Source organism: the organism of the source record quoted next, unplaced genomic scaffold (assembly GCF_019419815.1).
Source record: "Pyrus x bretschneideri cultivar Hongxiangsu unplaced genomic scaffold, Pyrus_bretschneideri_v1 Contig10, whole genome shotgun sequence".
NCBI classification, from domain to species: domain Eukaryota; kingdom Viridiplantae; phylum Streptophyta; class Magnoliopsida; order Rosales; family Rosaceae; genus Pyrus; species Pyrus x bretschneideri.
The window spans coordinates 1,462,861-1,479,247 of NW_025999391.1; the positions used below are offsets into that span (position 1 = coordinate 1,462,861).

A 16,387-nucleotide genomic window follows, 5' to 3' on the forward strand; every position below is an offset into this window, starting at 1 on the left:
GTGACGAGTCACAGTGAAATTTGGTTGTTTGTCCAGATTTGAAAAAAAAAAAAAAATTGGGTTTTCAAATGGGTAAATTATAGCTGGATTATTGTTTGTGTTTGTGCTTATGTTTGAAACGGAGTGGTGATGATGAGAGCAATGGCAACCATGGCACGCAAACGTGCGGAGATGTTGGGGACGAAAGGAATAAACAGGATGTTTCGATGCGTGACTGCCCTAAACACTAGGGTGTTTGGTTGCTAGTTTTAATAAGGAAAGTGGGACACGTATTTTAACTTTATTGAGCCACATTGTAGTCAATGAATTATCTTTCTGCGCGACTTGTTTGTTTACCCATTTCCTCCCTTTTTTTTCTCTTCTGACCCCACTTTTTTGTGGTTTATTAACTCATTTCTTTCCTTTTATTTTTTATTTTTTTATTCTTGTATGTATTTTTATTTTCTCTTTTAAGACTCCCACCGTATTTATCTTAAACTCTCACATTATCTATAAATATTGTATTACTTTTTAAAAACAATGTAAATATTGTTTAATGCTTATTTTACGATAATTTAAATCCATCTAGGCTCCTGCCTAGATCTCACCTAGGCCTGCTTGGTCCCAATCTGTTGTTTGACTAGCGCCTAACATTTTTTAGGATCTAATCCTAGCCAATTTAAGCTTCTTACATTGGTTTTGATATTATTGTTTATAACCACTTTGGTGGAGAGACTATTTTCTGCTATGAATATTGACTCAAAACTTCACACTCTCTAATGCGAAAGCAACCGCTTCGATTGTGCACTTGGTAATTATCAAGTTAGGGACAATATCGGTGTTCTTGAAAATAGGTATTTAACCCGCCTCTCTAATAACTCTACAAAATAGAAGAATAAAATATACTAAACTACAAATGCATTCACTAAAAAATATTCCCTACAAACTCTCTATGCCTTTCTCGCAAATCTGTGCCCCTTGTGGTTTGGTGTGGGGTGTTCCCTCTTTCTACGTACTTCCGTTGGAAGTTTTGTGCACTCAACCTTGTCACTAATGTAAGGACATGAATTTTTTTTTACATGTCCTTGTGTTATTAACACAGAACACTTTTATGGCGGCAAATTTGTACTATACAAGTTAAGTAGGTTTAATGTCTCAATATTTTATATAACAAGTATAGAGCTTGTTTGGATGTGCTTTTAAAACGACTGAAAACGCTTTTGGTAAAAATATTTTTAGAAACAATCCTTAGTAAAAATGCTAGTAAATCCTTGAAAAACACTTAAAGTGCTTCCTGGAAGAAGCACATAACTGGTGCTTCTTGTAGAAAACACTTAAAAGTGCTTTTGAAATCCAAAAACATTTTATCTAAAAATGTTTTCAGCCATTTTAAAAGTATATCCAAACAAGCTCATAGAATATATATAAATAATGCTACAAGTAACGCATAATATTACTAATTGCATATTTATTTCTTTTTATCCCATTATTCACTTTTTATAAATGGTGTATTGCCTTGATGCTTAAGATTTTCCTATTCCACTCACTCTCAAAATCATTTCACTTCCAATAGCATACGTAAATTAGAACAATAATGTTGTTTGTACTGAAAAAAAAAAAGTATTTTTTTCATAAAATATAGGGTGGTGCTATTCACACATCTATTTTTATCTCTCACGCACCCTTCTCAAATTTCAGTCGCCTGATCGTGTGAATTGAAGTAAACCAATGGAAGAAAATTAACAAATGAATGTGAGAGTAAAATGGGATATATGAATAGCACTACTCAAAATATATTATCTAGGTTAAGCGTGCTTGAATCATTAATGCATGCATGCCTTTCTATTATTTTCTATGACATTCAAACAAATTATAGTTCAATAATAAAATCAAATAATGTCATTGATGTCATTGATGGCAAATAATATTTGGAGAGAGATTGATGGCAAATAATATTTTAAGAGATATTGATGGCAAATAATATTTTGAGAGATATTGATTATGTATGTGCGTACATGATTACCATATGTGTCGTTAATTTATTTCGTTTATATGACATTATTATCGAAAAGAAGGTTTAGTCGGGCATGTCTTGATACTCTTTGACCTACCATCTATTCTCCTAACAAATAACGTGTACGCAATGGACTGCTCCAAAAAATGGTGATGGAGCAACATGGTCCATTAATTGGAAGAGCAGTTAGCTCCCTTTGCTAGGCTTATAAAACGTCGGTGGAATCTGGAAAGTGGAAAACCCTACTTTAATTTATTAATTAGGAGATTCTTAGTTGTTGCTAATGCCAGAATAATTTGTATTCAGCTACTATATTTACATACTCACGTGTTATGTGGCAGTGCTCTCTTCTCATTCAAGTTTTTCTTATCACAAAGAGAGGTCGAGGAGCTTAGGCTAAACTCGAATTTTGGATTATGAGTGTAAAGGTAAATGCTCTATTACCAAATCTAAGTAGAGAAACGATTTTCTCGACTTGAATATCATTTCAGTGATGATTGTGTTTTGTTGTCATCTTAATTTCAATCACAAATGTTTTCTGTGCTGGGTAACAAAGAGAGTCGTAGAGGAGTTACATATGTAATTAATGGTTTATCCCATGCAAAAGTAATTAAGGAAACACATCAACATTTGGACCACGTAAATGTTTATTTTTTGAAAATTTGAAAAAACATGATTAACATTTGAGAAGATAAATACTGAAAAGACTAAACACCAACCAACTTGCAAACTTAGTTGGTATTAGAGTGATTTTTTTTTTTTTAATCAAACCATATATTTGTTAGATTATGGAGCAGATAAGGTTTGAACTCCGCAAGAGCAACACTATTCTCAACCACTATAGTAGAGGGCAACTTGCAGTACTAGAGTGATTGATATATATGATTTGACTAAAGAAAGTTTTAAGCAGACCGAACGCATAATTTCATCAAGCTAAGGTGGTAAAACGGTTGTATTTTAAAGTTACTACATGTTTATTAATGGGAAAGTGATTTTCACACATTTTGTTCTCTTCATTTTTTGTACAGCCATCATTATTTCCGGCCATTGTGTGTGGCTTCTTAATTAATTATAGAGGTGTGATATCCACACATCTTATTTTACTTCTCACACACTCTTTTACTTTTCGACCGTCGAATTGGATGAATTAAAGAAGATTAACGGACAAAAATTAAGAAGGGATACATGAGAAGTAATTTGGAGTATGTGAATAGCACACCCCTGACTATATAGTGAATACGACGGTAAATAAAAAGAGATGCGAGATGCTAAAATAAGTACAAAAACCAACTCCCTTACCTGAAAGTTTAAACTAACCATAATAAAGTCAAAGCATTGTAATGACATCTGACAATGATTTTCATCTGTGAAAACAAAAAGCATAGTTCTTACGGTGGCTTTTGACTAAAACGAACAAAAAATAACTAAGCAAAAACAAAATATTTATCACGTAGTTTATTATTTTCATCTTATTCATGGTAAAATTTGCCGTCTTTGAACTCCAAACATGTGTATGTAACGATATTGGCTATAACAGATATGATACTATCCACTTTCGATAAAATTAGATTAAAATAAAATTATTCTTTGAAAAAACGTCATGACTCCACCTACCAAACCATTTCCAATCAGCTAGTTATGGAACTCATTTTTTAATGGCTTAATCTAAAAAATAGGCCATTAATTAATGAAAAGTGAAACACCCCAATTTACAACTAATTCATTAACATAACCAAGCTACATTAAGGTTAGGACCAACCCTAATTATAAAACTCTTCAAATAAATATGCCAAAATTAATTTCGTCCAAAAATTTGATTTGACAATTTATTCATCGTGCAGCACGATGAGTTCACAATTTATTCATCGTGCAGCATGAGTTCAATTTTATTTTATTGCTAAAGTGTTTAATTTATTTATTTTGATTTATTTTGTCGAATTTATTTAGTTTGATTAACCAATTCAAATAAATTGAATGAAACATAAATGGTACGGCCACGGCCGTCTACAGCCCTCCCGTCGTTCGTTAATCCGCAAAAAGCTGGTGGAAGTCCGTCTGCCCTCTTTCGTCGCATTTCTGGGATTTCCCGCGAAAACTGCCGGTTTTTAACGTCCTCAAATTACCGTCTTCGTCTCTGCTCTCACTTTATACAAGAACCAAAAAAGGCACAGGAAACAAAAAAAATTAAAAAATTAAAAACCCCAAAAAATAAAGAGGCTTTGTCCACTTTTGGCGGGAATTCACTCTCTCGCCGACGGAATTCCCAAAACCCACCATTTTTCAGACATTTTTTCTTTGAATAACAACCATTTGTGTATGTAAGCTTTTTTTTGTCAGATTAGAACTCGTTTCTGTAAATATTTATTTATTTGAATTTCTGGGTGTTGAATTTAGCTGCAGTCGGTGAGGCTGATGATGCTTACTTGGCAGCATTGGCTTTTAAACAACGTGTTTGGATTGAGCCACGAGTTGGTACAAGATTTAGGTACATGTTTCTTTCTTTCTTTTTTTCGTTCTTTTTATGTTTTTGTCGGATCACGTTTATCTTCTTCTTTATTCTGCTTACTTTTCTTCCTTTGTTGATGTCAGACGATGTTTTTTTCTTTTATTTTCAAATGGGATTTCTTGGAATTTTATAAATCTGCAATCTTTTGATGGGATATTTGGGTTTTTCTAATTTTATGTAGCTTTTGCTCCGGGGGTTGAAATGTTAAATTCAAGAAGTGGGAAGATTGAGAAACAGAAAGATTTTGTAGAAATTGTGAGATTGTGAGGAGAGAGAGAGAGAGAGAGAGAGAATCAGAGGCATAAAAACATACAAAGAAAATGATACTTGAGGAGGCATTGAGGGACTTGATAAAGAAGAAGAATAAGAAGAAGAATGTTGTGTTGGTTGGGATTCCAATTGATAGCCAGAGCAGAGAGCTTCTCGGATGGGCTCTCGTTAAAGTCGCCCAGCCCGGAGATTGCGTGATTGCAGCTCATGTCTGTCGAAGTTCTGGTAAATGCCTGCAGGTTTAGTTTCAGTTTGATATATTTTGAATAATGTTATGTGTAATTTGATTGATATTAGCCATTCGGATTGTCTGGCAACAAAAGACTATTTGGTGACGTAACGTTTAATATGTACAGATTATGTCTCGAAAGCCAAGACGATGTTGGATGGTTACGTAGAGGATTATGAGGGGCTATGTGACATGAAAAAGGTTCATACTCCTTAATCTTCACTACTCTCTCACTGCTTCAATTGTTCCAAAACTTGAGACTGGCTGTGGATTTTTATGCTTAAAATTTCAGGTGGAGCTCATCAGTCAGGTCTTGACGGGAAGGTCAATCCGAAAAGCTCTAGTTAGAGAGGCGAAAAAACATTCTACCGTGGCCATAGTTGTAGGCATAAGCAATCCAAACACTCTTGGGTAGGGCACAAAAACTTTGATCTCAGAAAGAAACTTGCATTATTTTTCAAGTTTTTTTTTCTCATTACTCTAAGCAGAGTTCATTTGCAGCAGTTGGGATTCTACGGTGAAATTCTGCGGTAAGAAATTGCGACCAACCACTGATGTTGTGGGCATCCACAACGGGAAAATTGTGTTCAGAAGGTGCACCAGCAACCAACTACCAGGTTGGTGTTTTAAGTCCTGGAAAATGCTGAGAATTATAAATTATTTATTTATTTAGTACTAAAAATGCACTAACAATACTAAGTTCTTTTCTTCAGCTTTGGTAGGTCTCACAGAAGACCCAAGACCAAGTCTTTGCTTCGAGAGTCTCACTCCCAAAGGATACTCATCTGAATTTGGTGACTTTGAGGCGGATACAGAAACCCCGAAATCTTCTGATATGGCAGAGAGCTCCCTAGATGGTTCGAAGCACAGTAGTGAAGACACGATGTATGAACAAAAGAGAGTGCCTTGGAGATCAACTTCACTTGGTGCAGCAGAACATGTGGTTAAGAACCTTGGCTGGCCCCTACTTCGAAGAGTGAGTTCTGCCAATCCTCAATTTCCCGCCACCAGGGACATGTCTGTGGTGCAATGGGTGATGAGCTTGCCTGACCGCTCTCCACAGCTGTCTCCTCAGTGTACAACTATCAAAGAAAATCCATTCGAACGAAGTATAGGTGACATTGTTGACGAGAGTATGAAGGATGGTTTTTCTGCTTTTGATGAGCTTCCCGAAAGGTTAAAGCATCTGCTCCAAACAAAATCATCTGGTTGCAGATGGTTCAGTCATGAGCTTCTAAAAGCTTCAACTTCTCAATTTTCTTCAGGTTTGATATATATCCTTTTCCTTCCTTCTCTCTGTTTGGATTCTTTTAAGTACTTCTGTTTCGAATAACTTCTTTATCTTTTAACAGAAAATCTTATCGGGAAAGGAGGATGCAACCTCGTCTACAAGGGAACTCTTTCAGATGGGAAGCCAGTGGCAGTGAAGATTATGAAATCATCCAAAGAAGCATGGAAGGATTTCACTGATGAAGTCGATATCATGTCCTCGCTGAAGCACAAAAACATTTTGCCTCTGCTCGGGTTCTGCATCGAAGACAACGTTCTAATCTCTGTGTATGATTTCTTACCTAAGGGAAGCTTAGAGGCAAATTTACATGGTAAATATCAAGTACTTTTCCCATTTTTTTACTTTCTTGGTAAAGATTGTTCAAACCATGTTGATTTCAAAATTGTAAGTGATGCAGGCAAGAACAACTACAAATCTGTATTGTCATGGGAGGTGAGATTTAATGTTGCTGTTGGCATTGCTAAAGCCCTCAGTTATCTGAACAATGAATGTCCTCAACCGGTTATTCATAGAGATGTCAAGTCCTCAAACATTCTTCTCACCAAAGATTTTGAACCGCAGGTACTGCTTAATCAGAGTAACACAAATGGTGTTTTAAACACGATCACAGTCTTATGACTTTAATTAAATGCTTCCATCTACGTGACAGTTATCTGATTTTGGCCTTGCAATCTGGGGACCAACAGCTACATCTTTTAAGACCGAATGCGATGTGGTGGGAACATTTGGTTATCTTGCTCCCGAATATTTCATGTATGGAAAAATCAGTGACAAGATTGATGTCTATGCCTTTGGCGTGGTCCTGCTAGAATTATTATCAGGAAGAAAACCAATTGGCTCCGAGACACCAAAAGAACAAGAAAGCTTGGTCATGTGGGTATGATCCCCCTCCCTAATTTGAATTTTTGTTCTTATTTTGTTTACTTCTTTTGCGTGTTTTGGATAAATGACACTGAATTACATCTCAGGCAAAGCCGAAAATAGAGAAAGGTGATGTAAAAGAAATACTGGATCCAAATTTGGATGGAAAGTTTGATGAGGTTCAGGTGCTGAGAATGGTTCATGCAGCAAAACTTTGCATCACACGCTCAGCCCGCCTTCGTCCTAAGATGACTGAGGTATGAAAATGTCATATCCAGAGTAGGATTCTGTTAGTATTAGTGTAACAAAAGAATTCCAAATTTCATCATGCTCTTTCTTTCCACCCTCAGATACTGAAGCTTCTGAAAGGGGATTCAGATGTCGAAAATCAAGCAAAATCTCAATCTTTTGACATAGAGGAATCAGAAAACTGGGATGATAATGACGATGAAGTTTATCCAAATTCGAGCGCAGAGTTGCATTTGGGTCTTGCGCTGCTTGATGTGGATGATGATACAACAACAACATCGTCAAGTAGCGTGGAGCGGAGCAACAATCTTTCATGGGAAGAATATTTGAAAGGGAGATGGAGCAGATCATCAAGCTTTGATTAGCTTCTTTTTCTACTCTCTTGTTTTGTAAGTTTGCAGCATACTTATGCAGCAAGGAAATTGGCATCTGTACAGTATAAGAAACAGAAAAAAAAAAAAAAGGAGTGCACCCAATGGTTGGGGTGGATTGTAGATAAACATGTATAAATAAATTGTAGAAGTGATCGTGTGAAAGGATGAACATCTGTAGCTTGTTTCATTAGCTTGTCAGAAACTCAGTTTTTTCCAGCATAATCACAGAATGAGAGATTGAGATTTTGTAGATTTTGGGATAATAAAATTTGTTGCTCATGTAGCAGTCAGCCAATGGGGCTCAGATGCAAAAGTTATAGAAAGATCTTTGGTTACTACTAGTTTTATATTTATGTGATGCTTGTTGGGGTGAAAAAACTTAGAGTACACAACTCTAGCACAAGTGCTGGAGAGACAATACAAGTAAACAAATTACTTGTATTACACAAACAAAATATTACAACACAAACTATCAAAGACACTCTTGAGAAGCTATAACACTCACTCACTTTCTAGAGACAAACTCTAGAGCACTCACACTCTTACAAGACTATTCTTTTCTTCTCACTCTCACTTGCTCACAAGCTTGCTTGCATTACACCATTACATATTTATAGACTTGCCAAACCGACTTTCTAAGTCAGTGGAATGGACTTATTTCATCCTAGCATTGTTCTAGGCTTTTCTACAATCAGCCCACCGACATGGGCTTTGTATGACAACCTCACAATTGTACAAATAGCTAGATCTTTCTAGCTAATGATCATGCACTGCCACCGACATGCTTTCCTAATTGGCCTTATGTTTTCCTAGTTTCTAGTACATTCTAATTACAAACAATCATACTTAATCATGGCTAGAAACGTCTAGCATATTATTATACACACACCTACCGACTTACTAAGATAATGCTAGAATTATCTAGCATATTGATATGCCTGCATGATGCACCAACTTTGGTGCTAGAATTTTCTGGATTTCTGTAGAATGGGCTGGGGTTGGTCTCTTTTAACACTCCCCCTCAACACCAGCTCATTCTTTTCTTCATGCCGAGTTGACGACGAAGCTTTTTCTTGCATACCCATTTGCATGATATGGGTTTCACATCTCTTCGCTTTGGCACTGGATTCCAAGCTTGATTTAGCTTTGCTGCAGTGACCTCTTCTCCCAACTTTGAAGCACTCAGGTTCAACTGTTTCTTTTTCTATGGCTGCGTTGGCGTATTTAGGATTTTGCTTCCTGATTCTTGTTGACCTCCTTAGTTGTGATTGTGGAGTTGATACTTCCACTTCACTAGGTCTATCTTCTTCTGGTTGTTGATATATGTCAGCTTGGCAAGGGTTTTGGGGCACTGCTTGCTCAACATCATCACCATCAAGCGAATCTTCAGACTCATCAGGTCTCGATTGGATTCGAACAATTTGCTCCTCTATCTTTTGCTGCAACTTATCTTCTATCTCTCTTGAATCAGGCAACGCCTCCTTTTATGAGGACCACCAAGAAGATGCTTCATCAAACACCACATCTCGTGATGTGTAACACCTTCTATTCGTAGGATCACAACATTTCCACCCTTTTCTTTGGCTGTCGTATCCCACAAAGATACATCGGACTGCCTTCTTGTCAAACTTGCTACGTAAATGACTTGGAACAAATACATAGCACACACAGCCAAAGACTTGAAAGTAACTAACTGTAGGTTTCATATCCCACAGTTTCTCAAAGGGTGAGACAAATTCTAACCTGGGTTAAGGAAGCATGTTGATCACATAAGCTGCAGTTCTCATTGCTTCGGCCCAAAACCTTCCTGGTACATTCTTGGCATGGAGCATACTTCGACATATTTCTGCAAGATGCCGGTTCTTTCTTTCCGCTACGCCATTCTGTTGTGGCGTATTGGCACAGGTGAACTGGTGACGTATTTTACATTCTTGTAGATACTGGGAAAACTCATTCGAGGTATATTCTCCTCCATTATCTGTGCGTATGCAACGAATCTTCTTTCCTACTTCTCCTTTAATTGTCTCCTTAAACTCTTTAAATTTTGAAAATGTTTCAGATTTTTCTTTCATAAAGAAAACCCACACATACCTCGAGAAGTCATCAATGAACATCACCATGTACCGCATCCCACTTATCGATGGTTGCTTGACAGGCCCGAACACATCAGAATGAACCAACTCCAACGCCTCTTTCGTTTTAAACTTCGACTCTTCGTATGGTAGTTGATGTGCTTTACCATACTGGCATCCTGCACAAACCGTGTCTGTTCTCACGTCAAGCTGAGGTAGCCCCTTAAGCATTGACTTCTTCATCATCACATTTAGCTTGTGATAGCTAACGTGTCCCAATCTCATGTGCTATAAATCTGCTGTCTCGTTCTTCCTTGTCTTGTCTATGTATGCAGTTTCTGCTGACATTACATAGACTGACTGCAGTTGCCGTCCCTCCATTGTTGGCGTCCCTAAGATCTTGAGGTGTCAATACACCTTCACATCTCGTGGACCAAACAAGACATAATTTCCCAACGACGTCAGTTGCGGCACTGAAAGCAGATTTTTCTTCATACCTGGAACATGGTAGACATCTTGAAGCGGCACATGGTTAGTGCTGTATCGGGGCTCAATTACTGTTTTACCGATGTGAGCAATCGGTAGCCTCGAGTCATTAGCCGTCACCACTAAGCGGCCTCCTTTGTACTCAGTCAAACTTTGTAACTTTTTCTCATCACCTGTCATATGGTTTGAGCAGCCTGAATCCACGATCCAATCATTCTGATAGTCAATTGACTCCAGACTTGTTGCTGTGAGAGCTGACTCTTTCTTCTCTGTAACAATAGATGCTTCACCGTCCCATTCTTCCTCCAGGGCTAGAGATGCAATGACGTCCCAATCATCTTCACTTTTCTTCTCTGAGTTGGCGACGTTACTTTCTGCAGGCCTTTTGAACCAGCAATCCTTCGCCATGTGACCATTTTTTCCACAATTGTAACACTTGCCCTCAAATCTTTTATTATTCTGGGACTGACCACAATTGCCGTGATACTTCGGAGCTCCCCCTGGCCGAGAACTCCCTCCTCCTTGATGACCTTTTTCCTTGTCACCATTTCTTTTAGATCCACCACCAGCACGCTGCTTAAAGCTGCCTTTACTTTTGGTGTAGAGCGCTTCCTCCTCACCTTTTAACAAGATCCATCCCATTTGCTTTGCCAAAGCTTCTTGATCGGCAAGCAAATTCTCAAACTCAACAAGTGATGGTTGGGTCGGCCATCCTTGTACAGCGGCAACGAAGCCTCGATATTCGGGTCTCAATCCATGGATAATTATTCTTTTTATCCTGGATTCTACAATGGCAGCACTAGGATCTAATTCAGAAATTTCACGGCAAATAGACTTTACCTTGTGGAAATACTGTGCAATCGTCATGTCCCTTTGGGCCACTGATAATAGCTCATTCTCGAGAAGCTGCAATCTTGTATCGTTCCTTTTTTAAAAGAGTGTGGCGAAGGTGTCCCATGCTTCTTTTGGTGTCTTGGCCTTCCGTATGTGCTCTAACATGTCATCTTCAACTGTGGTTTTTAAGGCAAACATGGCCTTACCTGCCTTGATCTTCCACTTCCTCAAAGCGCCGCTGGTGTCTTCTTCTGGCTGCGTAACTTCATTACCGCCAACGACATCCCAAAGATCTTGGCCTTGTAGGTAAGACTCCATACACGTCGCCCACGTGTTGTAATTTTTGTTGTTCAACTTCTTGATTCCTCCAACAACTTGAAGGTCTCCCATCGTGTCGGCAGAGCTTCGATAAGCCGAACAAGATTAACAAATAATCTTGCGAAGTACTAAACTTCTCACGATTCTCAAAAGCTTTAATAGAGACGGTCCCTGATCGTACCGCTCTGATACCAATTGTTGGGGTGAAAAAACTTAGAGTACACAACTCTAGCACAAGTGTTGGAGAGACAAGACAAGTAAACAAATTACTTGTATTACACAAACAAAATATTACAACACAAACTATCAAAGACACTCTTGAGAAGCTATAACACTCACTCACTTTCTAGAGACAAACTCTAGAGCACTCACACTCTTACAAGACTATTCTTTTCTTCTCACTCTCACTTGCTCACAAGCTTGCTTACTTACAAGCTTGCTTGCATTACACCATTACATATTTATAGACTTGCCAAACCGACTTTCTAAGTCAGTGGAATGGACTTATTTCATCCTAGCATTGTTCTAGGCTTTTCTACAATCAGCCCACCGACATGTGCTTTGTATGACAACCTCACAATTGTACAAATAGCTAGATCTTTCTAGCTAATGATCATGCACTGCCACCGACATGCTTTCCTAATTGGCCTTATGTTTTCCTAGTTTCTAGTACATTCTAATTACAAACAATCATACTTAATCATGGCTAGAAACGTCTAGCATATTATTATACACACACCCACCGACTTACTAAGATAATGCTAGAATTATCTAGCATATTGATATGCCTGCATGATGCACCAACTTTGGTGCTAGAATTTTCTGGATTTCTGTAGAATGGGCTGGGGTTGGTCTCTTTTAACAATGCTCGTGTAGTTTATGCTCTGGCAAACACATAAATGCATTAAAAATTGAGTGTAAATAATGTAGAACAAATGGCTGAAATGATCGTAAAACAGTCGGAAAAGCATAAAATCTGTAGCAAAGCCCAAGTACTTCAAATTTGGGCCATGACCTCCTTTTTGGAGTGAACGGTGTCACGAACAAGACGCAAAGCTTTGCCCTTACATATGGGCACTTTCGGATTTCGGCCGAATTTTATTGTTTACTAGCCCAAAACGGTATTTTAAGTTTCGAAGATATTTTGTTATTTTCCCATTTTTCATTCCCATAGAATTCCTAGCAAACCTTATCTTATTATCTTTAGATCAATAAGTTTAGGTTTTCTCAAATACCTAGTGATATCTAAATTGCTTGTAGATTCTAATTTATGGTATTTCATTCAATATTCGTGTTTAACTTATCACGCTAAACTAAAACGGAAGTTCTGTAACAAAATTTGCAGTGTAAATCAGATAACTGAAAAGTGGAATAAGTTTTGTACTGGAATCTGATAACAACCAAACAAACCTACGTACACAAACTTAAGGCACGAGTTTCTCGCACTAATGCCTAAAATATTGTTGTATATGGATAATAGTATAAACCATCAATGCTAGCACTAGCTTTTGGATTCCTTAGCAGCGCGGCAGCGCCTTATCAAAGAGCCACTGTCGATCGTCACACTCGGTAGTGTTTTGAGTCTTCAAGGGAGGAGGAACCCAATTCGAAGTTAGCTCTAGAAATTGCGACTAGATCTGCATAAAACTGGTTTCCGTTAGTCTGCTAGAGAGCTCTCGATTGGCACACGGTTTTTTTAGTTGAAGAAGACATGGCAAGAGAAGATCAATGTCTGCATTGTTTTCCCTTGTCTTCCTCTTGCTCCTCTTTTGGTTCTTTCTTTTGCTTTCGGCCTTCTCCTTTCGTGTGTCCATCATCTGCAGAGTAGTACACGATGCGGACATCATTGTCAAACCTTTGAACTGAGGAACTAGATGGAAGAAGCAAAAAAATAATCGGGTCTTGATTTCTACTCTATGGTTGTTTTGGTTTTTGGCTTCGGAGTTATATATACTTTCCTATTTCTATTTGGATTAGGATTGATTAGTTTGTCCAATTTTTATTTGGATTATGATTTATGAGAAACAAATTTGTAGTTGTGCAACACAAACTGGCAGTGTTAAATACCATGAGAAAATTTTTGAAAAAAAAACATCAGAAAAATAAATTTCTTAATTAATTAAATAAATAAAACAAACCTAACTTAGTCAGTTGTATTAGGGTTTGTCCACTGAAGCAAGGACGGATCCACATAGGGACTAGGGAGGTCCCAGGACCCGTCGGCAATCCTAAATCGTTGCTATAAATTTTCCGAGGACCCCTCGTACTCAATCATGAGGTCTGTGTAGGTTGCAGTGGCTGTCTTCTTCTTGGAGAAGATGACCGCGCACGGGGAAGAAAGAAATAGGGACCCTTCCTGCCTCTCTCCTCCTTGCTTCTGCCATGGTCTCATTCATCGGTGCCACCCACTTCTCCTCCAACCTTTCTGTGTCGTCTGGTGAGGGCAGTACATAATCCCAAACTTTCCCAAATTATTTCAACCATCTTAGTAATTTTTCTTATGGGTGAAGTTTCCTTCATAAGGTTAGTAAGATGGATATGATCTGTCATGGGTTGGTGAAATTTGGTGGTGGAGCTACCATGGCTTCGGGAGAATGGGGAGGGAGGCGGTTAGTGGAGGTATGGCAGCTTTGTTCTTAGTGAGAGAGAAGGTGAATGTTTGGAAACTAGTAAAAGAGAAAAATGGTGTGTTTGGTTAGAAAGATAGTGGGAGTTTAGGGAGAGTTTTATTTGACCGGTGTTTTAATTTGCTATCCACACACCCCTTTTTACTTCATACACACCCTCTTAATTTGCTGCCGTCGGATCGACTGAATTAAAAAAGATTAAATGACAGAAATAAATAAAGGGTGTGTGAGACGCAAAAAGGGGTGTGTGAATAGCACACCCCTTTAAATTTAGTGGTTCATATTAGATAATCAATAACTTAGGTACTCCCTAGTAACTTATGAAACCTCGTAATGGACGCTTGAATTATGATTTTATAATTTGTAATATTGTTTTGCATATGATTTTTAAATGAAATGTATTATATTTAAATTTTCAATGTTATTTTTGTCTATAAATTTTTTGACCTTTATAATTGGGACCCTCAGAGTTTAAAATCCTGGATCCGCCACTGCACTGAAGCAATTCATATGGAACGGTTTCATGCCGTATTAGTGAATTCCCTTGAGATATAGGAAACGAGATCGTGATTCTAAAAAAGTGGGTCGTGTTATTCACACATTTTTTTTTATTTTTCAAACATTCTTTTTAATATTTGATCGTCAAATCAAATTTAATAATGATCAAATGAAATAAATTAATAAATGTTGAATATAAGGTAAAAAAAAGTTTTTGACTAGCACCACCCAAAAAAATTAGGAGTTCTTAAAGCATAATCTTAAAGTTAAATTATGCCCTTCTGCTAGTAGTACCCATAATAATATAAAACAAAAAAAGAACAGTAAACTTTGCATTAAAAGCACAGTAAACATTGTTTGCCCTTCTAAGCCCTGTTTATTAAAAATTACATTTTATATAAAAACTTAAAGGAGCATCTAGATCATGAAAGCATTTTGTAGACTCGGTGCTTTTCGAAAAAGCACTTTCAATGACTTTTTTAGAATGCATTTACAATTTTAATGCAAGTTTCAATATATTTATAATAAACACATTTCCAACATAAGTATTTTTCATGAAAACGATTTAAACGAGTCCGAGCAAAGCAGAAGATACATTTTCTTATTGTAAAAATGACCGAACATGCAATAAAATGATTGTTAATTGTGTTTTGGAACAAGAACTTGTCTCTGTTGGTTTCATATATAACACAAATTTGAAGAATGTGGAAGGATAATGTTGGTTTCTCAGCTTCTTGGGTCCTTTCCCCGCTCTCCACATAAAACCTAGTAAGGTCAGACAAGCTTAATCTCCAAAACAATTGGAGATCAAATCATAATTTGCCTCCATTCAGCAGTATCATCAGTTCCAGCCTTGTCTTTACTTTTGATCAAGGAGTATGATTCCCTCCCTCCTATTCATTTCCTTCTCTTTTCACTTATTTAAACAGTTACGATTAAGTCACGTCAATCAGGATCGGCCCTAAATGGTAGTCCCTGTAGGTGCCCGCCTAGGGCCTCCACTTCGGAGAGGCCCCAAAATTTTTATACATCTTATAAATAACATATAAATAAAGAAAAAGTAAGAAATACCATAATTTGTTTGTAAGTTGAGTGGAAATGTTCGACTTCCATTTTCTTTGAGGTGTTGAGTTTGAAACATGGGGCTGTTTTTTTAGTCATTAGTTTTTTCTTGTTTTTCAAATTTACTCATAATTCATCTATTCAAATGCATATAGAGTTATAAAACACAAGTCCCTTTGCAATCTTTTTTTCTTTCAACTTCCCAATCTTTTCATTTCTAGTAAATGTTTAAATCAACTATTACATGGTCTTGAAAATTGTATTTTAAGGTTATAAAAATTTTGAATTTATATTTTACTTTTCAATGGTTTATTATTTAATGGATTATTTTAATATTCGATTTGTTAGCGTGATGTTGATTTTAGCAAAAACATAAGACAAACAATTGACGTTGAATTTATTATACTTGTCAATTTTTATTGTTCTTCACTGTCAATCTTAGGGTATTGACTGTAAACATTTAATACATTTGCGTCTAAAAATGTGAAATGTGTGATATTTAAATAATGTTTGTATATTTATCTTCTTATAATGTTAATTTAATAATATTTGGTGTATAAATATAATTTATTTATTAAATTCTTTTCTTACATATCAATGTACAAAAAACCGAGATTCAAAGAAATTTAAAGCTCGACTTCAAAAGCTTACCTAGGAAGCTAGGACCCCAAATTCTCGAACCAGCCCGTCAATACGTTCCAGTATTGCGGTGACTTG

The 16,387-nt window shown here is 37.0% G+C and overlaps 1 protein-coding gene across 9 annotated transcripts; it reads left to right on the forward strand.

Moving 5' to 3' along the window:
* The first annotated feature begins 2,236 nt into the window (after nt 1-2,236).
* On the forward strand, nt 2,237-8,023 carry LOC103946641 (protein kinase STUNTED). 9 transcript variants are annotated; one of them, XM_009357397.3, is made up of 12 exons: nt 2,237-2,421; nt 4,388-4,478; nt 4,681-4,994; nt 5,126-5,199; nt 5,291-5,409; nt 5,500-5,615; nt 5,712-6,263; nt 6,351-6,599; nt 6,687-6,850; nt 6,939-7,166; nt 7,258-7,407; nt 7,501-8,023. In XM_009357397.3, the coding sequence occupies exons 3-12, from the start codon at nt 4,820-4,822 to the stop codon at nt 7,762-7,764; spliced, it is 2,091 nt and encodes a 696-aa protein (XP_009355672.2). In that variant the 5' UTR covers nt 2,237-2,421; nt 4,388-4,478; nt 4,681-4,819; the 3' UTR covers nt 7,765-8,023. The 9 variants fall into 9 exon arrangements, with proteins under 9 accessions (XP_009355672.2, XP_009355675.2, XP_009355673.2 ...); XM_009357400.3 differs by having other exon boundaries at nt 5,503-5,615; XM_009357398.3 differs by having other exon boundaries at nt 4,394-4,478.
* The last annotated feature ends 8,364 nt before the right edge of the window (nt 8,024-16,387 follow it).

What these genes read in the sequence shown, in the direction of transcription:
- LOC103946641 (XM_009357397.3), top strand. Translation starts at nt 4,820, where the DNA reads ATGATACTTGAGGAGGCATTGAGGGACTTGATAAAGAAGAAGAATAAG. An exon ending in CTTAGAGGCAAATTTACATG is followed by an intron (nt 6,600 to 6,686) that starts GTAAATATCAAG and finishes TAAGTGATGCAG; the next exon opens with GCAAGAACAACTACAAATCT. An exon ending in AAGAAAGCTTGGTCATGTGG is followed by an intron (nt 7,167 to 7,257) that starts GTATGATCCCCC and finishes ATTACATCTCAG; the next exon opens with GCAAAGCCGAAAATAGAGAA.